Genomic DNA, 20,140 nt, shown 5'->3' with positions numbered 1-20,140 from the left:
TTGTGTATCACTATGATACTCTGATTTCTGTGATCCAGTTCACTAGCATTATAGCAATCAATAAGATTTGCTGTTACAGTGTCCGCCATGGTAGTATATCGCTTATGTTGTTGACCATTGCTTTGCTTTCAGTATGCTTACCAGGGTGACAAAAGACACAACTAAAGCAAACACCAACCAACCCATGGATCCTGACTAGCTTTATGGAAGAGGGGTTGGTTTCAGTACGTTTGCCCATTAAATCACTTTTTACAGGAGCTCATATTTTTTTTACTCGCGGGTGCAACACCCCTTTTCTTTTATCCTACTTTCAGCTTGTTGGAGAGAGTGTAGTTTACTATTGTACGCAGTCTTTATTTGACAAGGGGACGCAGCAAGGTTATCTGTAGAGTAGTTTCTGAACATTACTTAGATAGATACCTTGCTGTACTTCATTTTAAATGGTAAGAGACTTCTGGAAGTCATTTGTCTATAAAAACTCAAGAGTTAAACAGGTGAAGTGTCATTTAAAATGTGATCATTGGAAAGGAGTGTGTTTCACTCAGTGACATGTAATGTCTTCTCGGCCATTACATCTCTGTGTACGAGAAGGACCCTTACATTCACATGTCTTGTAATAGGGAATGCCATTGATCATAGTTAACCGTTGAGAGCTGTTCCACCAATTATTCATCTAGCTTGTACTGTGAGGGAAAACCACTGACTGACTATTGCAGCCCATGGCCCACACTCCCGGCCACACTTTTTACACCCTCTGCCAAGATGTATACATCTCAACCACACGGGAAACAACACTTACAACGCAACTTTTACAACGCACTACCTTTACAACGAAACTTTTACAACGCAACATCCATTACAACGCATACCATTACAACGTAACCATTACAATGCATGTCACTTCAACGCATACCACTACAACGCATGTCATTACAACGCAGTCATTACAACGCATACCATTACAACGCATACCTACACTATCCAACACTTACCCTACTGTTGCAGCCCCTGGAGTTAGAATAGTAATTTTTACCCCTACACTACCCAACACTTACCCTACTGCTGCACCCCCTGGAGTTAGAATAGTAATTTTTACCCCTACACTATCCAATACTTACCATACATGCAATGTAATGGTATGCGTTGTAAATGTAGTATGCGTTGTAGTGGAATGCGTTGTAAAGGTAGTTTCAAAGAATTCATTGTAATGGCATGCGTTGTAATGGAATGCGTTGTAATGGATGTTGCAGTGTAAAAAATGTGTTGTAAAGGTATGCGTTGTAAAAGTATGTGTTGTAACAACATACATCCCAACCACACACTAACAAACCATCAGCCACATTCCGTTAAGCCGTATCCACTTTCCACAAACTCAGCTGTGTTCTCCAAGACCTCCATCATATTCCCCACTCTTACCCTCTGCACACTCGCATCTGTGACACCTTTACCCTTACATAGTATATATGAATCTCCATCATGCTCTGCACTTCCATATTTACCCTCAGCCACATTTTGTGGGCTATCAGCCAGATTCCAGATACCTTCACCCACAGTATAAAAATAATCTGTTAATTTCTGCAATCCATCAACCACAGCCCATACACCTTCATTTCTGCTCTCCACACCATAGATTGTTCCCTCAATATTCTTATTGAAACCTAGAAATGTTATCAGTACCCTAAGGCATGCTCGGTCAAGGTCTCCACATCCTTATCTGTGGTGTCTGCACAAACTTGGGAGGGATATGTACACTCTCAAACACCACGCACACCTTTGTGTGTCATCAACCTCACATTTTCCTTTTTTAATCTCTTTGCATAGTGTACGTTTACTCATGTGTAATGTGCCACTGAAGGGCAGTTGCAGTTTCTATATTTTTTGTTTCTTTCCATGGGGAAAATGTTTTTCCTTTGGAGAAACCCTTCCCTGTATTCCCTACAATTTTGGGAAAGGAGAGATCTGTTTTCAAGTTCCGACCTGAATACAGATTTTGTTCTACCCTTTACAGGAGAAACTCTTCGATTATCGCCAAGGTGGGAATGTGCTTTGCAAAAGTTTACAAATTCACAAGTTTGTAGGTGTTTACCAGCTTTTCAAAGTATTCCTCCCTAAACCGCCTACATCCAGCACTTAGAACAGAAGAACTCCCACATAATATTTCAGCACATTTGTGTAATGTTATGTTGGGGTAAAGCCATTTAATTGAGCAACTCATCTGCTTTGGGACTACATACAATAATATCTTCTGCAGCAGTGGTCCAGCAACTAGCCATGTCAAAGATTCAGGAGTGGGCATGAGAAGGAGCACGGCCCAGAGAAGTGCATAATTGCTAATTAAATAAATAAGTGCAAGGATCCAAAGTTTTACTTCGGATACCACCACAAAGCCCCTCCAATGGTGGGCTTGAAGAATACAAGGCTGCCATGTGTTGATTCAACTTCAAGCCTTTTTCTTCCATCACTCTGGACTTTCTGTACCTTCTTACACATTATTTTTTACCCTTGTTTCACTGTTTCTCCCATGATGTTTTTTTGTCTTCGTCCTCTTTTGTCCCTGTTATGCCTTTCTCGTGCTCACAATAAAACTCTTGAGTATGAAAAAACATAAGACCCCCCCCCCCCCCCCCCCATCCCTAAATATGAGACTGGCAACGTCAGTCTACTATCCCCTGCACAGATTAAGTACTACTCCTGTAAAGGTTTGAGGGCAATTACTGGGGTGAAATATGCAGAATAAATGGAATTGAGTGGCAGCGTAGCCTCCTTGTACTGAATTAGCCACATCCCTCTTTGTTGTGACGACGAATGAGCAGAAGTGCAGTCAAGCTGTTTTTTTAGCAGTTTTAGCAGTGTTATGCAGATATTTTGGTTGTAGGGGTTTGCAACATAATCTAACCCGATTATTTCAGTCTGATCCCTTTTTAGTTTAGTGTAAAATAGAAATGTTTTATTTGCCGAACATGTTTTCTTGCTTCTCTTCTCCTTGGTCTAAGGCCTGTTAAAGCAAAAGAGATATAAATCATGTTGTATTCTGAAATAATACGAAAGACAAAAATTTAAATAAAGTTTGAGGGAGGACATCTTGTTTTAAAAATAGCCGTGAAAATAAAAATGGCAGAAACCACCCACGCAGTAAATTTCCCCACTTTACAAAAAAGTAGAAAATAAAACTATGATCCTCATTATTCTGTCTAGTATAAAGTATTGGTTGGAGAGACCTAGGCATCAGCAGGTTGTTGTTATATTAATTTAGGTTTTGTCATGTTGAGCTAAACTATTCCTATCCGCCAGACTAAAATAGATTTTTTTAAATTTAATATGGACTGCTTTTCAGCATATGTACAACCTCTACCACTGTACTTCAAGTTATGTCTTGAACATATGCCTATGCAGCTTTTCTGGTCTGGGATGGGCAGATGGGGTGGTAGTTCCTCTGAAGATTAGTTCTGCAGACACTGAGGGCAACAGAGAATGTAACTGTATCAGAATTGTATTTTTTTGGGATGCAGTTCTGAGGTAGGGTGGCGGAGTTTCATTTTTGTCTCTCTTCAGTACACTTTTTGGTAATTAACTAATCCCCTAAAAGTAAAAAAAGAGGCACTATTTGAAGGACATATTTTTATTACATTTCGGGAAACCTGCACGTTAGTGTCACCGCATTACAGCTGAGCGCAGAAATTATGATTGATGACGCTGCAGACACATCGGTGCAGTCGCGCGAAGGCTTTCATCTTTTCCAAACGGCTGTAAGGAGCAGATGGCTCAATAAAAACCCTGTACGCCTGCCCAGTATAGATCTGCTCCAAAGGGGTTGGCTCAGCTCTTTCAGAACATATATTTGGACTACATCTGCCTGAGCCCAGACAGATGGTAAAGTGTTATTGACATTTCCAAACCCTCTGGAAGTTGGCCACATAGTCGTCACTGCCGTCGGATCATCCCTTTAATTGGATTTTGCTCTTCATCTGCATGCATGTTCCGCCAGAAAGACTCGGATTGCCACTAGTATAGGCCTCGAGGCCTAGAGGGCGCTACTGCTTCTGACTAACTATGTATTGAATGTACACAATCCCGAGCTCTTGAGTTGTGCCGCACCACGCATTTATGGAATGTTGCAAGTGTTTGATTATTTAATTTTTCTAACACCAGTAACGCCCTTTGAACGGCTGCTGTTGACCCCTACTTGTCGCCTAACTTCCGGCATGTCTAACGGTCACTGAATGTGTTTGATTGCCACGTGACCCCTGAAAGAGGCGCCAAGCCCTTCCTCAACCACAAGGACACGTGGGCGCGTGATGCATGACGTGCAACGGTACTCTCTTTTGGAGGTCAGGAAGATGTGGGGTTCGTTTCTGAGCGGCGATGGTCATTTTTTTTGCATTTGACGTCAGCCATTTGTTTATGATTGTAACGCACATACAGTTTTTCATGCTTGTGGGTTGAAACTGATAGTCTTGTGAACATATCTTTGTGGTACTAAGGTTTGTGAGCGTGTTTTGTGTTTTGCAGTAATTACAAGCAGCGGCTACAGTCCCAGATCGGCGCATCAGTACTCGCCCCAGTTGTACCCTACCAAGTAAGTGAACACCAACCTGCACCTCGCCTCAAGTCATACAGAATGTGAGGATATGAACGTGTTTGATGTTTTATGCTGCAAAGGTTTTACCTCATGTTTATGTGACCAGTGACATTTTATACGCATACGTGCACAGTCAATTATCTGTTATTGACTTACACCTTGCCCTCCCAACATTAGCATATAGGGGAGCAGAGGTGTAAGGAGATGAAGTGGTTTCACTGGTATCACACAATTTGTTCTAATGATAAACCAGTAATAAATACGTGTGATTGTGATAACATATTTCCTGCCCCCCACGTACAACCTGGACTCGGATACATCTATTGTACTGTCCTAGTGAGGCAGGTTATGCCCCAAGATCGTAAGGTATGGTGCCTGTGATTAGTACTTTGTTTATTAAGAATTAAGAACACAGATTCAACCCATATTTATGGGATGTTATCTGACTACTTTTCATCAGTGGCATCCTTTCACTAATAACCTAGTGGAACCAGTGGTACCATTTGACGCCTTATGGCATAACTGGAAAGTCACAGAAACCTTAACCCCAGTTGTGTGGTTGGGGTTCACACTGATTTGTGATGGGCACAACTAGCCCGCTACTAAAACTAGCAAAAGCTAAAGGGTAACTTACTTTTACATCAACCATTACCTTTACACCACAGATCGTTCGGACACACTACATATAGAACTACTTACCTCGAATTACCTTAAAAAGATGCCTCAGATTGGTTTAGGATCCTTAGCTAATAATTTTCCTAATTCCAACTTTGAGATGTGACCACACAGGCAGTCACTTGGTTCCGGATAAATCCAATAATATCCCTGTTCATTAAATTGTACATATGAACAAACCGGCTGTACGCACTACTGTCTATTACGCTCACCTGTCTTTAAAACGCTTCATCTCCTGTTTCTAAACTGATTTAGGTGGGATCCAATGCCACATATAATACTGTTCTAGGTATAAAACAATGTGTTTGTGATTGCTCTGCTGCAGCAGCATTGGTCAAGCCAATAGTTTTGACTTTAAATGGAGTGAAAATCAAAGAGCAGTGAACCCGCAGGGTCAAAAAGAGGAGATGGTGCGCAAAAAGCAACAGCGCAATATTATTTGGCCAAATGTATCCTGTAGAAAAAGAAGTCAAGTCAAGTCAGAGAGTTTATATAGCGCGCTACATACCCAGAGGGTCTCAAGGCGCTTGAGGAGGGGTGGGGAATTACTTGTCAAATATCCACGTTTTAAGTTGCTTTCTGAATGCTAGGTGGTTCTGGGTAAGGCGAAGGTAAGTGGGAAGTGAGTTCCAGGTTTTAGCTGCCAGGTAGGAGAAGGATCTACCTCCCATGGTGGTTTTGTTGATGCGAGGTACAGTGGCAAGGGCTTGGTTGGATGATCGTAGCTGGCGGGAGGGGGTGTAGAAGGACAGTCGTGTGTTGAGGCATTCTGGTCCGATTTCGTAGAGTGCTTTGTGTGCGTGGGTTAGGAGCCGGAAAGTGATCCTCTTATTGACGGGAAGCCAGTGGAGGTTTTTCAGGTGGTCAGAGATATGTTCTTTACGCGGGATGTCTAATATGAGCCTGGCTGAGGCGTTTTGGATTCGTTGGAGTTTTTTCTGGAGATTAGCGGTAGTACCGGCGTAGAGGGTGTTTCCATAGTCCAGTCGGCTCGTGATCAGAGCGTGGGTGACCGTTTTCCTAGCTTCGGTGGGGATCCAACGAAATGTTTTTTTGAGCATGCGAAGAATGTTGAAGCAGGATGAAGAGACGGCGTTGACTTGTCTGTTCATCGAAAGTGAGGAATCCAGGATGACGCCCAGGTTCCGTGCGTGGTCTGTCGGGATGGGTGCTTTTCCAAGGGCTTCTGGCCACCAAGAGTCGTCCCATGCAGAGGGGGAGGTACCTAAGATGAGGACTTCTGTTTTATCTGAGTTCAGTTTCAGACGGCTGTGTTTCATCCATTCGGCTACTTCTTTCATTCCTTCGTGTAGGTTAGTTTTGGCGGTGCTAGGGTCATTGGTGAGTGATAGGATCAGTGAGTGTCATCCGCGTAGGAGATGATGTTGAGGTTGTGTTGGCGGGCGATGGCCGCGAGGGGGCTCATGTATACGTTGAAAAGGGTGGGGCTGAGTGAAGATCCTTGTGGTACGCCGCAGATGACTTCAGTGGCCTCTGACTTGAATGGTGGAAGGCGGACTCTCTGGGTTCTTCCGGTGAGGAACGAGGTGATCCATTCTAGTGCTTTTCCTTGGATTCCGATGTTTCTGAGGCGCTGTAGAAGGGTGCTATGGCAGACTGTGTCGAAGGCTGCGGAGAGGTCGAGGAGGATGAGGGCGACTGTGTCTCCATTGTCCAGCAGAGTTCGAATGTCGTCTGTTGCTGCGATGAGGGCGGTCTCAGTGCTGTGTTTTGCTCGGAAGCCGGACTGTGAGGAGTCGAGGGATTTGTTGGCTTCGAGGAAGGCGGCGAGCTGGTTGTTGACAGCTTTCTCGATGACTTTGGCCGGGAATGGAAGGAGCGAGATGGGGCGGTAGTTTTTGAGTTCGGTGGGGTCCGCTGTGGGTTTTTTCAGAAGGGCGCTGAGTTCAGCGTGTTTCCAGCTTTCCGGGAAGGTGGCGGAGTTGAAGGAGCAGTTGATGACGTCTCGGAGGTGCGGTGCTATGATGGAGTCTGCTCTGTTGAAGATGTGGTGAGGGCATGGGTCTGTGGGGGATCCTGAGTGGATGGAGTTCATCAGTCGGATGGTGTCCTCAGTGGAGATTGGGTTCCAGTCATTAAGGATGTTCGAGGGGGGTGAAGGTCCAGCAGATGGTTGGATGGGTTGGTCTCCGGGTTGGTTGTCGAAGCTGTTGTGGATGTCTGCAATTTTGTTGTGGAAGAATGAGGCTAGGGAGTCGCAGAGGGCTTGAGAGGGGGTGACGTCGTTAGAGTTGGCCGAGGGATTGGTAAATTCCTTGACGATGTTGAAAAGTTCCTTGCTGTTGTGGGCGTTGTTATCTAGTCGGTCCTTGAAGGCGGTTTTCTTGGCCTTTCGGATCAGTTGGTGGTGTATGCGGGTGGCGTTTTTGAAGGCGTCCTTGGTGCTGGTGGTTGGGTCTTTTTTCCAGGCCTTCTCAAGGGAGCGGCAGAGTTTCTTGGATTTCTTAAGATCGTCGTTGAACCAGGAGGCCTTCTTGCTGCCAAGTTTGCTTTGTCGTTTTTTCAGTGGTGCTAGGATGTCGGCGCTGTTGGATAACCATAGGGTGAGGTTGGTGGCGGCTTGGTCGGGGTTTGAGGAGTGGGCTGGGGGGTTTAGAAGAAGCGATGAGGAGATCTGGTCGATGGTGATTTTGTTCCAGTTTCTTTGCAGAAATGGTTGGGGGTGGTTGTTGGGTTTGGGCTTGTTGTAGGTAAAGTGAACGCAGCTGTGGTCAGTCCAGAGGAGAGCCGTAGTGTGGCTGAAGGAGACATGATTGCTGGAGGTGAAGATAGGGTCGAGTGTGTGACCTGCGATGTGGGTGGGGGAAGTGACCAGTTGTTTAAGTCCGAGGTTGGCGAGGTTGTCCAAAAGGGTGGTGGAGTTGTGGTCGTTGTTCTTTTCAAGGTGAAAATTGAGGTCTCCCAGAAGGATGGAGAGGATGATGTGTAAGGAGAGGCGTATGAAGGAAGAGGAGCTTTGAAAATGAATAGAGAGGGAGAATTGTGTTTAAGGATTCCTAAAGAGGAGGAAGATGTCGTGAGGGAGAGGCTGGCAGAGGATTGGGTGCTTAGTAAGGAGTGACTAAGAGTTAAGAAAGCAGTGCCATGGGGGAAACTGTAGAAAACAGCCAGCTTCGTAAGTACTTATACTACCACCCACCCCCACATTGACCAATAGCCAGGGAATGATTGTTTGGCTTGCAGACCAGGGGTTGGTAATCTGTTCTCATCCTTGGTATCGTTAACAATTTACATGAAGGTCCCCAAGCATTTAAGGACCGCTAAAACGCTCAACATTAATGAGCATCTGTAGGCTAAAATCCTTAACATTTACAGCCATTGCTGTACAATATCAAGTTGTGAACATATGCAACATTCGTCCAGACAGTCCATTAAATGCAGATAAAACACCCCCAACTTAAAAATAGTAAAGTAGTTTAATAGTCCCTTAGACCCTTAAGATCTCCCCTGCCAACCCTCTTTTTCTTCAAACTGGACCTCACATCTCTACTGCTCAACAACTACTTTGACACATGCACAAACCGACTACGTTTCCCAAAGATCCAACCCACATTGACAGGCTCCATCAAGACAGAATAAAGAAGGAAAGAGCCAGGTGCCCGACCTGACTCTTTCCTTCGTTATTCTGTCTTCAACTACATTACCTTAATACTGCATTGTTATATACTTTTTGGACTATTTTGACCACCGTAATGCTGTATTGTTCTATACTTTTTTTCTCTCACTCGTTTGACCCCATATAAATCCCCCAAATACTTCTAGTAAACGTATTCACATACCTGAAAATCACTCTGATACCTTCGGGACTGGCTTATATAAAACTCAAAAATAGTAATAATAAGTAATAAACTATTAGTGGCCCTCCCACAGTAATGCATGGTCATTCTTAACAGGACTAAAACATGACTCTTACTTTGCAGTCACAATATACAACCTATTCACACTAAAGCAAGAAGCAATACATGGCATATCCCCCCAGTTACTTGTCTGATACCTCTCTGTTAAATGTAATCATAAAACTAAAATATGCTAGCCACGACAGACTTACTGAACCTGGCCACCCTGTGCCACTTCAGGTTCCAGTGTACTCTAATATGTTAGGACCTCTATACTAACACTCTATGCAACCAGGAATGTTTGCAAGCCCCATCCTCCAGTAGTCCTCCAAAGCATCTAAATGATACACCTTTCTGCAACAAGGACACACTTGATTACTGATACCCTTATCCCTATAAGTATGTATATATGCCTGTATCTCCCATTAGCCACAAATGTGTTGCTTCCACCATTGTTATCCACCCATTTGGTGCAAATAATGTGCACCGCAGCCAATCTGTATGGTACAATGTCAGCCACTTTGTGGTACCCCTATTTTTCTATGTACAAATCTTTTTTTAATGATGTTTTGTTTGAAATGTACAGCGTCTACATAAATATTCCAGTAAAGAATGTCAGTTTTCCCAGGCAATAATGGTGCCATGCAGCTGGGCATAACACTGGCCCCTAGCAGAAAAGAGCCTTAGCAGCCTCGTTTTGACCTACAGGTTTTCATGGCAGTAATGAACTTGAATGGAACCAACAGTTATGAGCCTCTATGCTCTGATGCAGTTAAGTGCATCAGGGGCCCCAGACTGTGAGGAAATCTCACGCAAGAAACAACCTCGGGAGCTCACACAGTAATGAGCATCCGTTGCGCGAGCAGTAATAAGTCCCAATGCCCCAACAATAATGAGTATAAATCGTCCCAAGCTGAAAAGAACATCACAGGCTCTAGGGTGAAAAGATCATCAATGCCCCCTGGTATTAATGTGTAATAGAGTCCCCTGGCAGTATTAATCCTGAATGAAGCTAAGTGGCTGTAAGCATTCATCAGTGGCAGTGGATCCAGAAAAGGGTAAGAAAACAGAGGCTGAAGATGTCCTGTTTGTATGTGTGGATAAGATTCCAGGGAAGCTCTTTGAAATGTGTGGAGGGTCTTGGAGGTTGTGACATTTGTGGGAGGTTGGTTGGGATCAGTGGACTCTTCCCGTATGGCTAGGTTGTGTATCCTCTTTGCAGAAAAACCAGCAGTCCAGTCAACCCACCTCTCATTTGGAGAGTCTTTGCAAACCTGCAGCAGAATAGACAACGCTACACTTATTTGTTGTTCTGTCAGGTTTTTATTGTTTTGGTGGCATGCTAGTGAAACTTAAACATGAATGCCAACTGTGAAGATGCTAAAGGTGGGCATAACTAAGATGGAAGGTGCTGGATAGTGAGAACAGAATCATGTTTATGTTTATGTGTTTGTATAGCGCTCGATTGCCGAGGCGTCTTGGCGCTGTGACGGGTGGGCAGGAAGGACCGTTGTGATTCAAGCCTATGTGGCTGTAAACAGCCAAGTTTTGAGACTCCTCCTGAAAATCTGGAGGTTAGGTTGACGCTTCAAGGAGAGCGGCAGTATGTTCCAGAGCTTTGCAGTGCAGTGTGTGATTGCTCTGCCCCCCCATCTCACCCACCTGATTTTTGTGGTTTTGATAAGGCCTAGATTGGCCAATCTAAGATCGCGGGAGGAAACATACGGTGAGAAAAGATTTTGAAGATCCTCGGCACCACCCCCATATACTGCCTTGTGCACGAGAGTTAAGGTTTTAAATTCGATACGTTGTTTAATGGGTAGCCAATGAAGTGATTTAATGCCGGCCAAAGTTGACTGTCCTCTAGGAATGCCCAGTAGGAGTCTCGCTGCAGCATTTTGTAAAGATTGCAGTTTTTGCAGCTGTCGTTTGTCAATTCCCAAAAATAGAGTGTTACAATAATTCAGTTTGGATAAAAAAGGGCAACCAACATTGGCCAGAGGGGTGACATAGAGGTTGAACAAGGTTGTGGAAATAGCGTACCCCTGTGGAATGCCACATGGAAGGTGAAACTGTCCGATTTAATATCGTCCCAAAACAATCTCTGCTCTCTTGCCTCTAGGAAGGAGGACAGGACGGCCAGAGCTACCCTCCCTACCCCTATGTCCCCCAGCCGCTGCACCAAAATAGTATTGTTCATGGTGTCAAACGCGGCTGAGAGATTAAGGAGCACGAGGACCACTCCCCCCGCCCCTCGTCCACCGCCCTGCGGATCTTTTCAGCGGCAAGGATTAAGGCAGATTTGGTGGAGTAGCGTGGACGGAAGCCGTGTTGAGAAATATCTAACGAGTTGTTAACATCTAGATATTCAGTCAACCCTGTATTCAGATGTTTCTCTAGGACTTTGGCCCACGATTGGCAGACCGGCAATAGGTCGGTAGTTGTTAGTGTTATTTGGGTCCAGGCTGGGTTTCTTTAAAAGGGGAGTGATGGATGCTGTTTTCCACATTTTTGGATAGCAGCCATATGCCATAACTTGGTTCAGGACTGGTGTAAGGTTTTCACAAATCTTGTGGGCAGCCTGATGCATAATGAGAGGTGGTCAGGGATCAGTGGGTGCGCCTGATTTTATGGAAAGTAAGAGTTTTTGCGTTTCTTCATTGTTTATAGGCTGAAAACAGGTCAGTCTGCAGAAGGGGCCCTCCACCGATATTGTCATATCTTGAGAGGCTGGAGCCCTTGGGAAATCGTTATAGATTCCTTGCACCTTCTGTTGAAAATGTTCGGCTAGTCTGTTACAGAAGGCTTGGTCGGGCTTGAAAGCATTGTCTTGTTGTGGTTTAATTAGTATTTTAACAGACTTAAACAATTCCGTTGTGGAATTTCCCGCCTCCTTAATTTTAGATGTAAAGAACTGTTTTTTTTTGCAGCAGTGATTGCCTCCTTATATTGAGAGATGGTACAATTGTATACACATTTCTTTTGGCTTTCCTAGTCCTGCCTCCAGAGACGCTCAGCCCTTCTACAGCGTAACCTCCTGGTACAGCAGTGTTCCAGTCTGGAGTTGAAGTATTGTCTGTCCAGGTTTCAGTTATAAAGATAAGATCAGGGGTAGAGAGTTGGATTAAGTCCTCCAGCTCGTGTTTATGTTTGGCTACCGAGCAGGCATTGAGCAACAGGCATTTGATGTGCTCCAAAGATGTGGTCTTGTAGAACCCTGCCTCTGCCTCCATTTTCATCACTTCTTTTAGTGGCAGTCTCTATATCATCCCACCCTTTGCCTCGGTATGTTTGTGGATCTAGGGGTCATCGCTGATTATTGCTTCATGCTTCAAACAGGTCACTGTCAAGAGCTGATGTAGCACTGCCAGCTGGGAAGAAAGTCTGCTGATGTACTCTTGGCATTCCAAATCTAACTTTTGTGCATTATCATGAAGTTTGGATCCTTGCTTTTTTTTTACTTCTACAAGTGCTAGTGCATCCTTTTTCATGGAGATTTAATCTGATGTGAGATCCTTGTGTCATGGTGTGCCGAGCTGAATGAAACAGTGATGTGCACATTCGGCATTAAAGAAACCAGTGTGTAACCAAATTGTCCATTAAATAACACAGTTGTTTTGGTTTGTAAGTCCCAGTGTGTGACAGAGATGCGCATAGTACTGTTCAACACAATAGAGAACCAAAGTGGGAAATGGATGTTTTGAAGATACTGTATTTCTGATGGCTGATTCACTAAAACCTCGCCACTAAAACCTAATTACTAGTCCTAGAACATGTCCTTAAAGGTGAAGAGTTGACAGCTAACCAAATATGATGTTTGCCCCAAATTATTTAACAGAAACCGCATAAATGCATTAATTTCTTCTATTAAGATCAAGGCTAGTCAACAATGGTAAAGGCTTGGGAAGTGATAGTGAAATGTATCACCATGTGCTTAAAGGGAAGGCAGTTATCTAAATCCGATGCATGCCTTATTCATTCAAGGGAAATTGCATCCATTTGTCGATTAATTATCGAGATGAATGTGAGTTTCATGAACTGGTCAGCAATGGAAAAGGTGATTGTTGCAAAGAAGGGAATCAGTGTTTGGGCGGAGCAATCAAAAAGTGCTTTGAAGTAAGTCTGGACCTTGATCAAGGAACAAGGGCTGTTGTGCTTTATGGAGAAATTGAGTTAAGAGTAATTTCAAGATATCTCAAGTTATCTTTGCACTCTGGTGATAATTTGGGACACTTAAGAAATTACTCTCAAATTTTTCCTAATGTTTGGTGCGTAAACGAGGCTAGCTGTGCTCATGGTTGCTATAGTGAAATTGAAATGTATGTCAAAGAAGATGCTTGGGGAAGGAATAAGAGAGAAGGTAAATCTTCTGTGTGGCTTTAACAGTTATGGAACAAGTATGTGTAGAGTACGTTAGTATTTCTGTTGCTGCCCACCCCTTTCTCAGAATCAACAAATTGGCAAGTAGGATGAAGGAGCCTGTGAAGTCCTCCAGTCTTTATGAAATCAAGTTAGCTCCAGAGAAGAGACACCTAACCACCTTCTTTATCAGGCGTGATTGTATGTAGTTTAGAAGTGCATGTTTGTATGATGTTTGTTGGGCTGTGTAGTGTGTATTTTGAGCTGTGCTTTTTCATGTGGTATGTGTCACTAGTGTGCTGGGGATGGGGTATTCTAGAGATGGGTGGATTGTTATGGGGTTTCTTTTTTTGGTAGTTTGTGTTTCTTGTAATGTATAGCCCAATAAGTTTTACTTGGTTGGAATCCTTATTGTCTTTGTGATAAAGAAGTGAGATCTCATACTTTGGGATCAGAGAGGAGGTGAATACATTGCAGGATTACAGGTACTTGGTTGAAAAGTACCTAGGCAGCGAAACAGATGATGGATGTAAATACTCAAATCCATCTAAGCGGTTGGGAATTGCTGTAAACTCATTCAATACCATCGCTTATGTGCGCCCTCCCAGAAGGAGATCAACCTCATTGAAATCAACACTGGTCCTGCTCCAGGAGGAACAAACCAGCCCAGGGTGAAAACTACTGCCGGTGTATCATTTTCATACCAGTGTAGATGAGCAAAATGTAGTCTTTTTCTCCACTATCTAGTTTTGGTTTACAGGTTACATGCGAGCCAGTGAATTTTTGTATGGCAGTATTGAGAGGGTGTTTTTACAGTTTATACAGCTGCCTGAGGTGCAGAAAGTTTTGTGTTAGAAAGGGAAATACATGTTGCTGCATTGTTTCGTTACAGAGAGTTTAAGATAGTACAGATTGCTTCACAAGCTTAATAAGACAGTAGATACGGCGGATATATAATTGAAGTAAAAATTTAACTGACTTTCCATAATAGACGGTGTAAAAATGTATGAAAAATGTGTTTTATGAATGTGGACTAGCGGACAGCAATACATTCTCTGGGAGCATCAGTGCATTTGATTTAATGAAAATATGTAAGCTGGGTGGTAAAATAAATCCTTAACAGATTAAAAGAAGGGTTCGAGTTACAAAGAATAGCTGATTGAGGTCAGGAATATGATAAGATTCTAGCAGGAAGGGAACACAGCTTGGAGCTTCCAGGAAGGCTACACTGCTTGGAGTGACCAGGAAGGGTACACCGTTTGGAGTGACCAGGAAGTGTACACCACTTGGAAACTAAGGCCCTTCTTAGAGTTGGTAGAGAACTTTACATTTTCCCATTTCTGGAGGTAATTTAAAAAAGGGAGGATAATTTCCTCCATATCATCATCCCATTGGTAGAGGAAATTTAGCAGGAGGTTTTTAATCCCAAAATAGTTTTCGTTTCTATAAATCGGATTAGAACATTGACATTTTGGAAGCTCCATTGAAGACAATGAATTGGCTCAGGACTAATAATGGCTTATACAAGCCCTGCGCTCCAGTATTCCAATATTTGTCTTTCTATTTCCCCCTTTTTAGTTTTTCTTCTCTCAGTGTGTAGAATGGTCTAATAAGCCTTGTAGCCCTTTTGCCTTGGGCTGTACTGGTTGTTAAAGGCCCCTCTCCCTTGTTATAGGCCCTCTACTATAGCCAAGCCTATACGTTTTACAGCCTTTTAACAACTGGTATAGTCCTCAGCAGTGGGCTATAAGGCTATATTACATTCATCTTTGATTCTCCTTTCTTTATAGATTGCACAAGACTTCAGGATCAATTCAATTTACGCATGTATTTCTGAACTCTATTAATGCCATTTACTTTCTCTATGCCTTGTATTCTGCTTAGCCTGATGACATTTTTGACATCTGTTTTAAATTGATAAATGTATTATCCTTCCCATCTGGTATAAAAAGACATGTTTCTGTGTTGTATTTTTTGAACAGTAATATCATCTCACTGCACCTTGTCATAGCCGTGCAATTTTCCAGTGCAATGTTTTTCTGTAAAATCAGAAGTGTGTGTGATGCCACTGCAGTACCACAGCTCATACATTCTTTTCTCTCCGGGTGAGGGCAGCTTTCAGTGTTCTGTCACAGCAGTAAGGGCATCTTCAGTGGGATTTGTGTGTGCAAGAAGAGATCTGACAGTGGTGTCACTGGCCATTTCATTTCAACGTTGTCTCCCACATTGAGGTTCTTGTGATCCTATTGCATTCATACCCGGTCTGTCTTAAGTAATGCAGTGCGTACAGATCAACTTAATCTGTAGAGTGCCTAAAGCAGCCACTCACTCAAACAATGCAGTATATGTAAAGGGAACTGCAAGCAATGACAGCATGTGAAATGTAAAACTGGTGGGCCGTAGTCGCTTATTTCAAAGTCCACAGAGCAAGTGCACTGAGTTTTCCAAGCAGGGCTTCTGGGGTCGGGAACTTCAAAAAGATAGAGAAAAATGCAGCAATTAGACATCACAACTTAAAACCTGTAACTTTAAATAGATGCATCTTCATTGCATCAGCTTTTGTACCCCTCTATGACAAGGGAGAATGGTGTATTGTATTGGCGATATCTTATCCATCTTCGAGGGTGATCCTAGATTGTATTGTATCATTTACTGCCTTCACCTCTGCATAAATATAATTACATATCTGCTCATTGCATTTGTACTTTACACTGTATTGTGCAGGCATGCCCCATATCTAGACACCTGAACAACTTATTTTTTCTTATATTTTTTCTTTGTTTATTCATTTACTTACTTATTTATTTTTCTACTTATATATTTAATTTGCACTTCTTAGGTCTCTCACTTTGGTTGCCACCATTCTTACCATTTTTGTCATTTTGTATGATTATCTGCACCTACCATTGTCATTGATGTGATATTTCTATTTATTTGTATTTTGTTTGCTTCTTTAAACTTTAATAGCAAAAAAACGAAAAAAACAAATGAAACACATGCAGTAAGTGCATTGTACACACAAAACAAATAAGCATGTGTGATTTATTTCAAGGTGATGACTTACACTCCTTGGTTAATTTAAGCCAAGCAAGGCTGTGACTTAGCTTCTTTAAAAAGTTCCCAATATCCTGGCTTGTGAAAGTGTGGCATTGCTCTGTGCTATAGATGTGGCTGAAGGAGTAGCAGCCTTCTGGTCCGGCTGCCCTCTACTGTCTAAACCGAAAGTGATTAAAAAATGTTGTACTCCTCTTACTTCTGTCTGTTCTGGGGAGACTGTCATTTGGATGAAGATTGAGGGGATAATGTCAACTTGTACTGAGTGATTTGTAATAAGTGTCCACTCGCCCTGCCACAAGAACCCCAATGTAGTTCTTCACTTACAGATACAGTACATATAACTCAAATGCAGATTGTGGTTGCACATATTGGGTTTGCCATTAGCTGTACCCGAGTTTCTCTATTTTGACAGTACACAGCGATGCCACAATCCTCTACACCTCTGTGGGTACACGAAAAGCGATATATGTGCTGGTGCTGCACTCCCGTTTCATGGCGAGTCAGTAGCTCCTGCGGATCGAACCCACCACACCCCAACGCTACATCTACATTTAAAGAATCTCTTCAAATCATCCAACTATAGCTCGGAAAGCATGTTTTACTGTTTAATTTTTCAGAATAAAGTGAATGCGGGGATACTCAACAGCCACAACGGGTCCTCTGAGCGCACAAGGCAACGAGATGCACCGAACTTCTGCTCCCCATGGCCCGAGGACTGGTGCATGTGTAGCGCCAAGGCCCGGCCCGCCAGAGGACCAGCCCAATTGGGGTTGAGACCGGGCTTAGGACCTATTTTAATTGTCTTTTGCTTTAGTTCGAGCTGCTTTCAGAGCTACCATTTATGATTGAAAAACAGTGTTCCACTACACTTTCGGTTTTTACATGTTTTCATAAGCATATTATGTGATAGGAAAAACAGTGATGGACGGTTTTTCGGTCATTAATAAGACGTTTTGGCCCGCCGCACAGCTCAGTCTAATAAAAGGCAAAACAAAGGAGACTGGCGCTTGTTCTGTATTTGCAAGCCGTGATCGCAACAACTTATGCACTGTAATTTGCTGCGGCGGTCGCCTGCGCTCGACATTCCTTGAACTAACTAAGCAGCCTGAAGGCAAGTGTGCCGAATCCGCCCCTCAGGACTCAACAGTCACAAAAAGCCACCCGAGCAGTGGACAAGGCGGAAACTGCATTTCCATGATAGACGGCCCACTCCACATCCTCCCCCTGGGTCTGCCCGCCCTCCCCATTATATGAATGGATCTCTTCTGACCCCGTCCTGGGTCAGAACAGAAAAAAAGCCCAAAATAAAACGTACGGTATGCCTCTCTGATAACATAACACATACTGCCAGGGCTTTAAGTGGGATGACAAAACTGGTGGGTGTCTCAATGGGGCGTGGCTAATGTAATTAAGGGTGTGGCTTAAAAACACGTAAGCTAAAAATGTGTGCTTAGCATAGTGTGCCAGGCGACTTGTATTTTGCTGTTTCTGTCATTGCATCCAGATATACAATACATCAAGGAACATCATACCTACAACAAGTCAGGACTATTGGCTTTCTCAATGGTTGTTAGTTGCATTAGACAAATAAGCAACAACTATGGCTTGTATATAATATTGGAAAATCTTCCTCGTAAAGCCCCGGTGACACCACAGCAATGTTGCTGCTCTTGAGTTTATAAAAGAGAAGGGAAATCCAGAGAGAAAATGACTCTCTTTAAAGGATTTACCTTCCCCTACAACGCTCACCTGGCATGACGTCATGCCGTAACTTCTCCACTAGTGAGAAGATAGCAGTGTGAGCAGCGGACATCGATATGCATGCTGTCACTGCTGTCCGGAACAAAATAGACCGCCTGTGCCAGGGCACAAAACAGAGCCCGATAGAGACCCGTTTCGAGGACCCCTTAAAAAAAACTGCTGGTGCTCAGCACTGGTGAGACCTGGCCCACTTAAAGCCCTGCCTACTGCCCTGGTTTGTGCCTTCAGAGCGAGAACCACACTCACCTGGCACATGCGCAGGAACACTCCCCTTTCCAACGACCCAAAAAATAAATAAATCCTAGATCACAGAGTTGAGATGATCTGCTATTTGGTCCCTTCCCCTATTATGGTAGGGCGGTGTCCCGCACGCACATTAACACCCCCCCCCCCCCCTCCGTGGCTGCAAGCGTGCTGCTGTTAGAGTCCCAGCACTTCAGTGCACTGCAGTGCAGCCCACTCCCAGTGGCTCGGCTTCATCCGCTCACTCGCTGACCTCTGTCTGCACAATGGTTGTTCCTTGGAAATCCATCGCTGCTCTAGGTGGGGTGCATGAAGAATGCACACTGAGAACCCAAGCATGATGCCTAGGACAGGATTTTATACATACAACTGATCTACAATTGCATCTAAATTTGCAGCCTGAACAGTGGGTATGTGAGTACATTGAAATATAACCTGAAACCATGTCTGACAAACTTGGATGTCAGTCAGCTGAAGTGCATGTCTGGTATGAGTCTAATTCAATAAGAACAATTGATGGACAGAATCTAGAACAATGCAGTACAGAGATCTAGGCCTAAATCCATAGTTGTTTTGCTCACCATGCCTTATATAGCAAAGTTACATTGTATTGGCCCCTTTCAGGAAGAAATACAAATGACTCCTTCACTCTCCTTTTCCTTTCTTTGAATGGCATTTAGTTTGTGCAGGGTTTTTTCAGTGTTTATATATTTATACTGGTGAGAGCTATTTCCCTTCTGGTGGGGTTTTATCAGTTATTATAGGTTTTTAACCTACAACCGGACAGCCCAGGTGTATTTTGTTCCATAAATTGGAGTTCAGTGTACCAGCTTCAGCTTTTTTTTTATCCTGTACCAGCTCTTGGCGTACGCTCCTTTGCGGGCTATTTCTTGGCTTTACAGGCCAAATTCTAGCCCTATTTGGACTGGCGAGACTAATTTGGTAAGTTAAATATCATCCTGGCCACTCTTGGGACAGTACTGTCTAAAGTAACAGCGTCTCTTCCACTCACTCCCATAAGTGATTGCCGGGAAGAGTTTTGCTTGCCAAACTGTAGCAGTGGGATAAGGCTGGGGCCAGCAGTTTTATGTTTGATCGATTTTATAGCTACCACAATAGAGTTGCCCCTTCTTTTAATTGCCTGTTTTTGTGAGTTGAAAGTCCCTTTTGTTATCCATCATCACACCTAAGTACTTTTATTGATCAAGTACTTCAATCGATGAGTCTGCTATATGCAAGCGGTATTTGGAAGTTCCCTTCTTTGGATGTATCCTCATAACCTTTGTTTTGTCTTTGGTGATGGTTAACCCGTTGGATGCTGAATATCGACTAGTTGTATCTAGTAAGTGTTGGAGGCCGATAGGCTGACCAATACGAGGTTGTCTGCATACAGGAGGTTGGAGAGTGGTAACCCTCCCATCTTTGGCGCATGAGAATTGCAAATGTCCAATTCTGACGAAAGGTCAGACATAAACAGGTTGAAAAGCGTTGGTGCCAAGACGCACCCCTGTTTGAGCCCCGTGGTTGTTGGGATTTTCCTGGACAGGTACTTTCCATCTCCTAGCTTGACTTGGACCCTTGTGTTTGTATGTAGCAATATTAACTGGTT

General features: G+C 43.5%; 1 protein-coding gene across 5 annotated transcripts in view; it reads left to right on the top strand.

Moving 5' to 3' along the window:
* LOC147708614 (protein phosphatase EYA4) overlaps positions 1-20,140 on the top strand; it is a 626,113-nt gene that overhangs the window by 489,427 nt on the left and 116,546 nt on the right. For all 5 annotated transcript variants that reach the window (XM_086927287.1, XM_086927291.1, XM_086927288.1 and 2 more), the window contains one exon: positions 4,510-4,576. In XM_086927287.1, coding sequence (XP_086783413.1) covers positions 4,510-4,576 — 67 coding nt within the window. The remainder of the gene's footprint in view (positions 1-4,509; positions 4,577-20,140) is intronic.

This window comes from Lissotriton vulgaris, chromosome 6 (assembly GCF_964263255.1).
Source record: "Lissotriton vulgaris chromosome 6, aLisVul1.2, whole genome shotgun sequence".
Classification (NCBI taxonomy): Eukaryota; Metazoa; Chordata; class Amphibia; order Caudata; family Salamandridae; genus Lissotriton; species Lissotriton vulgaris.
This window is presented reverse-complemented; position numbering and strand designations above follow the sequence as displayed.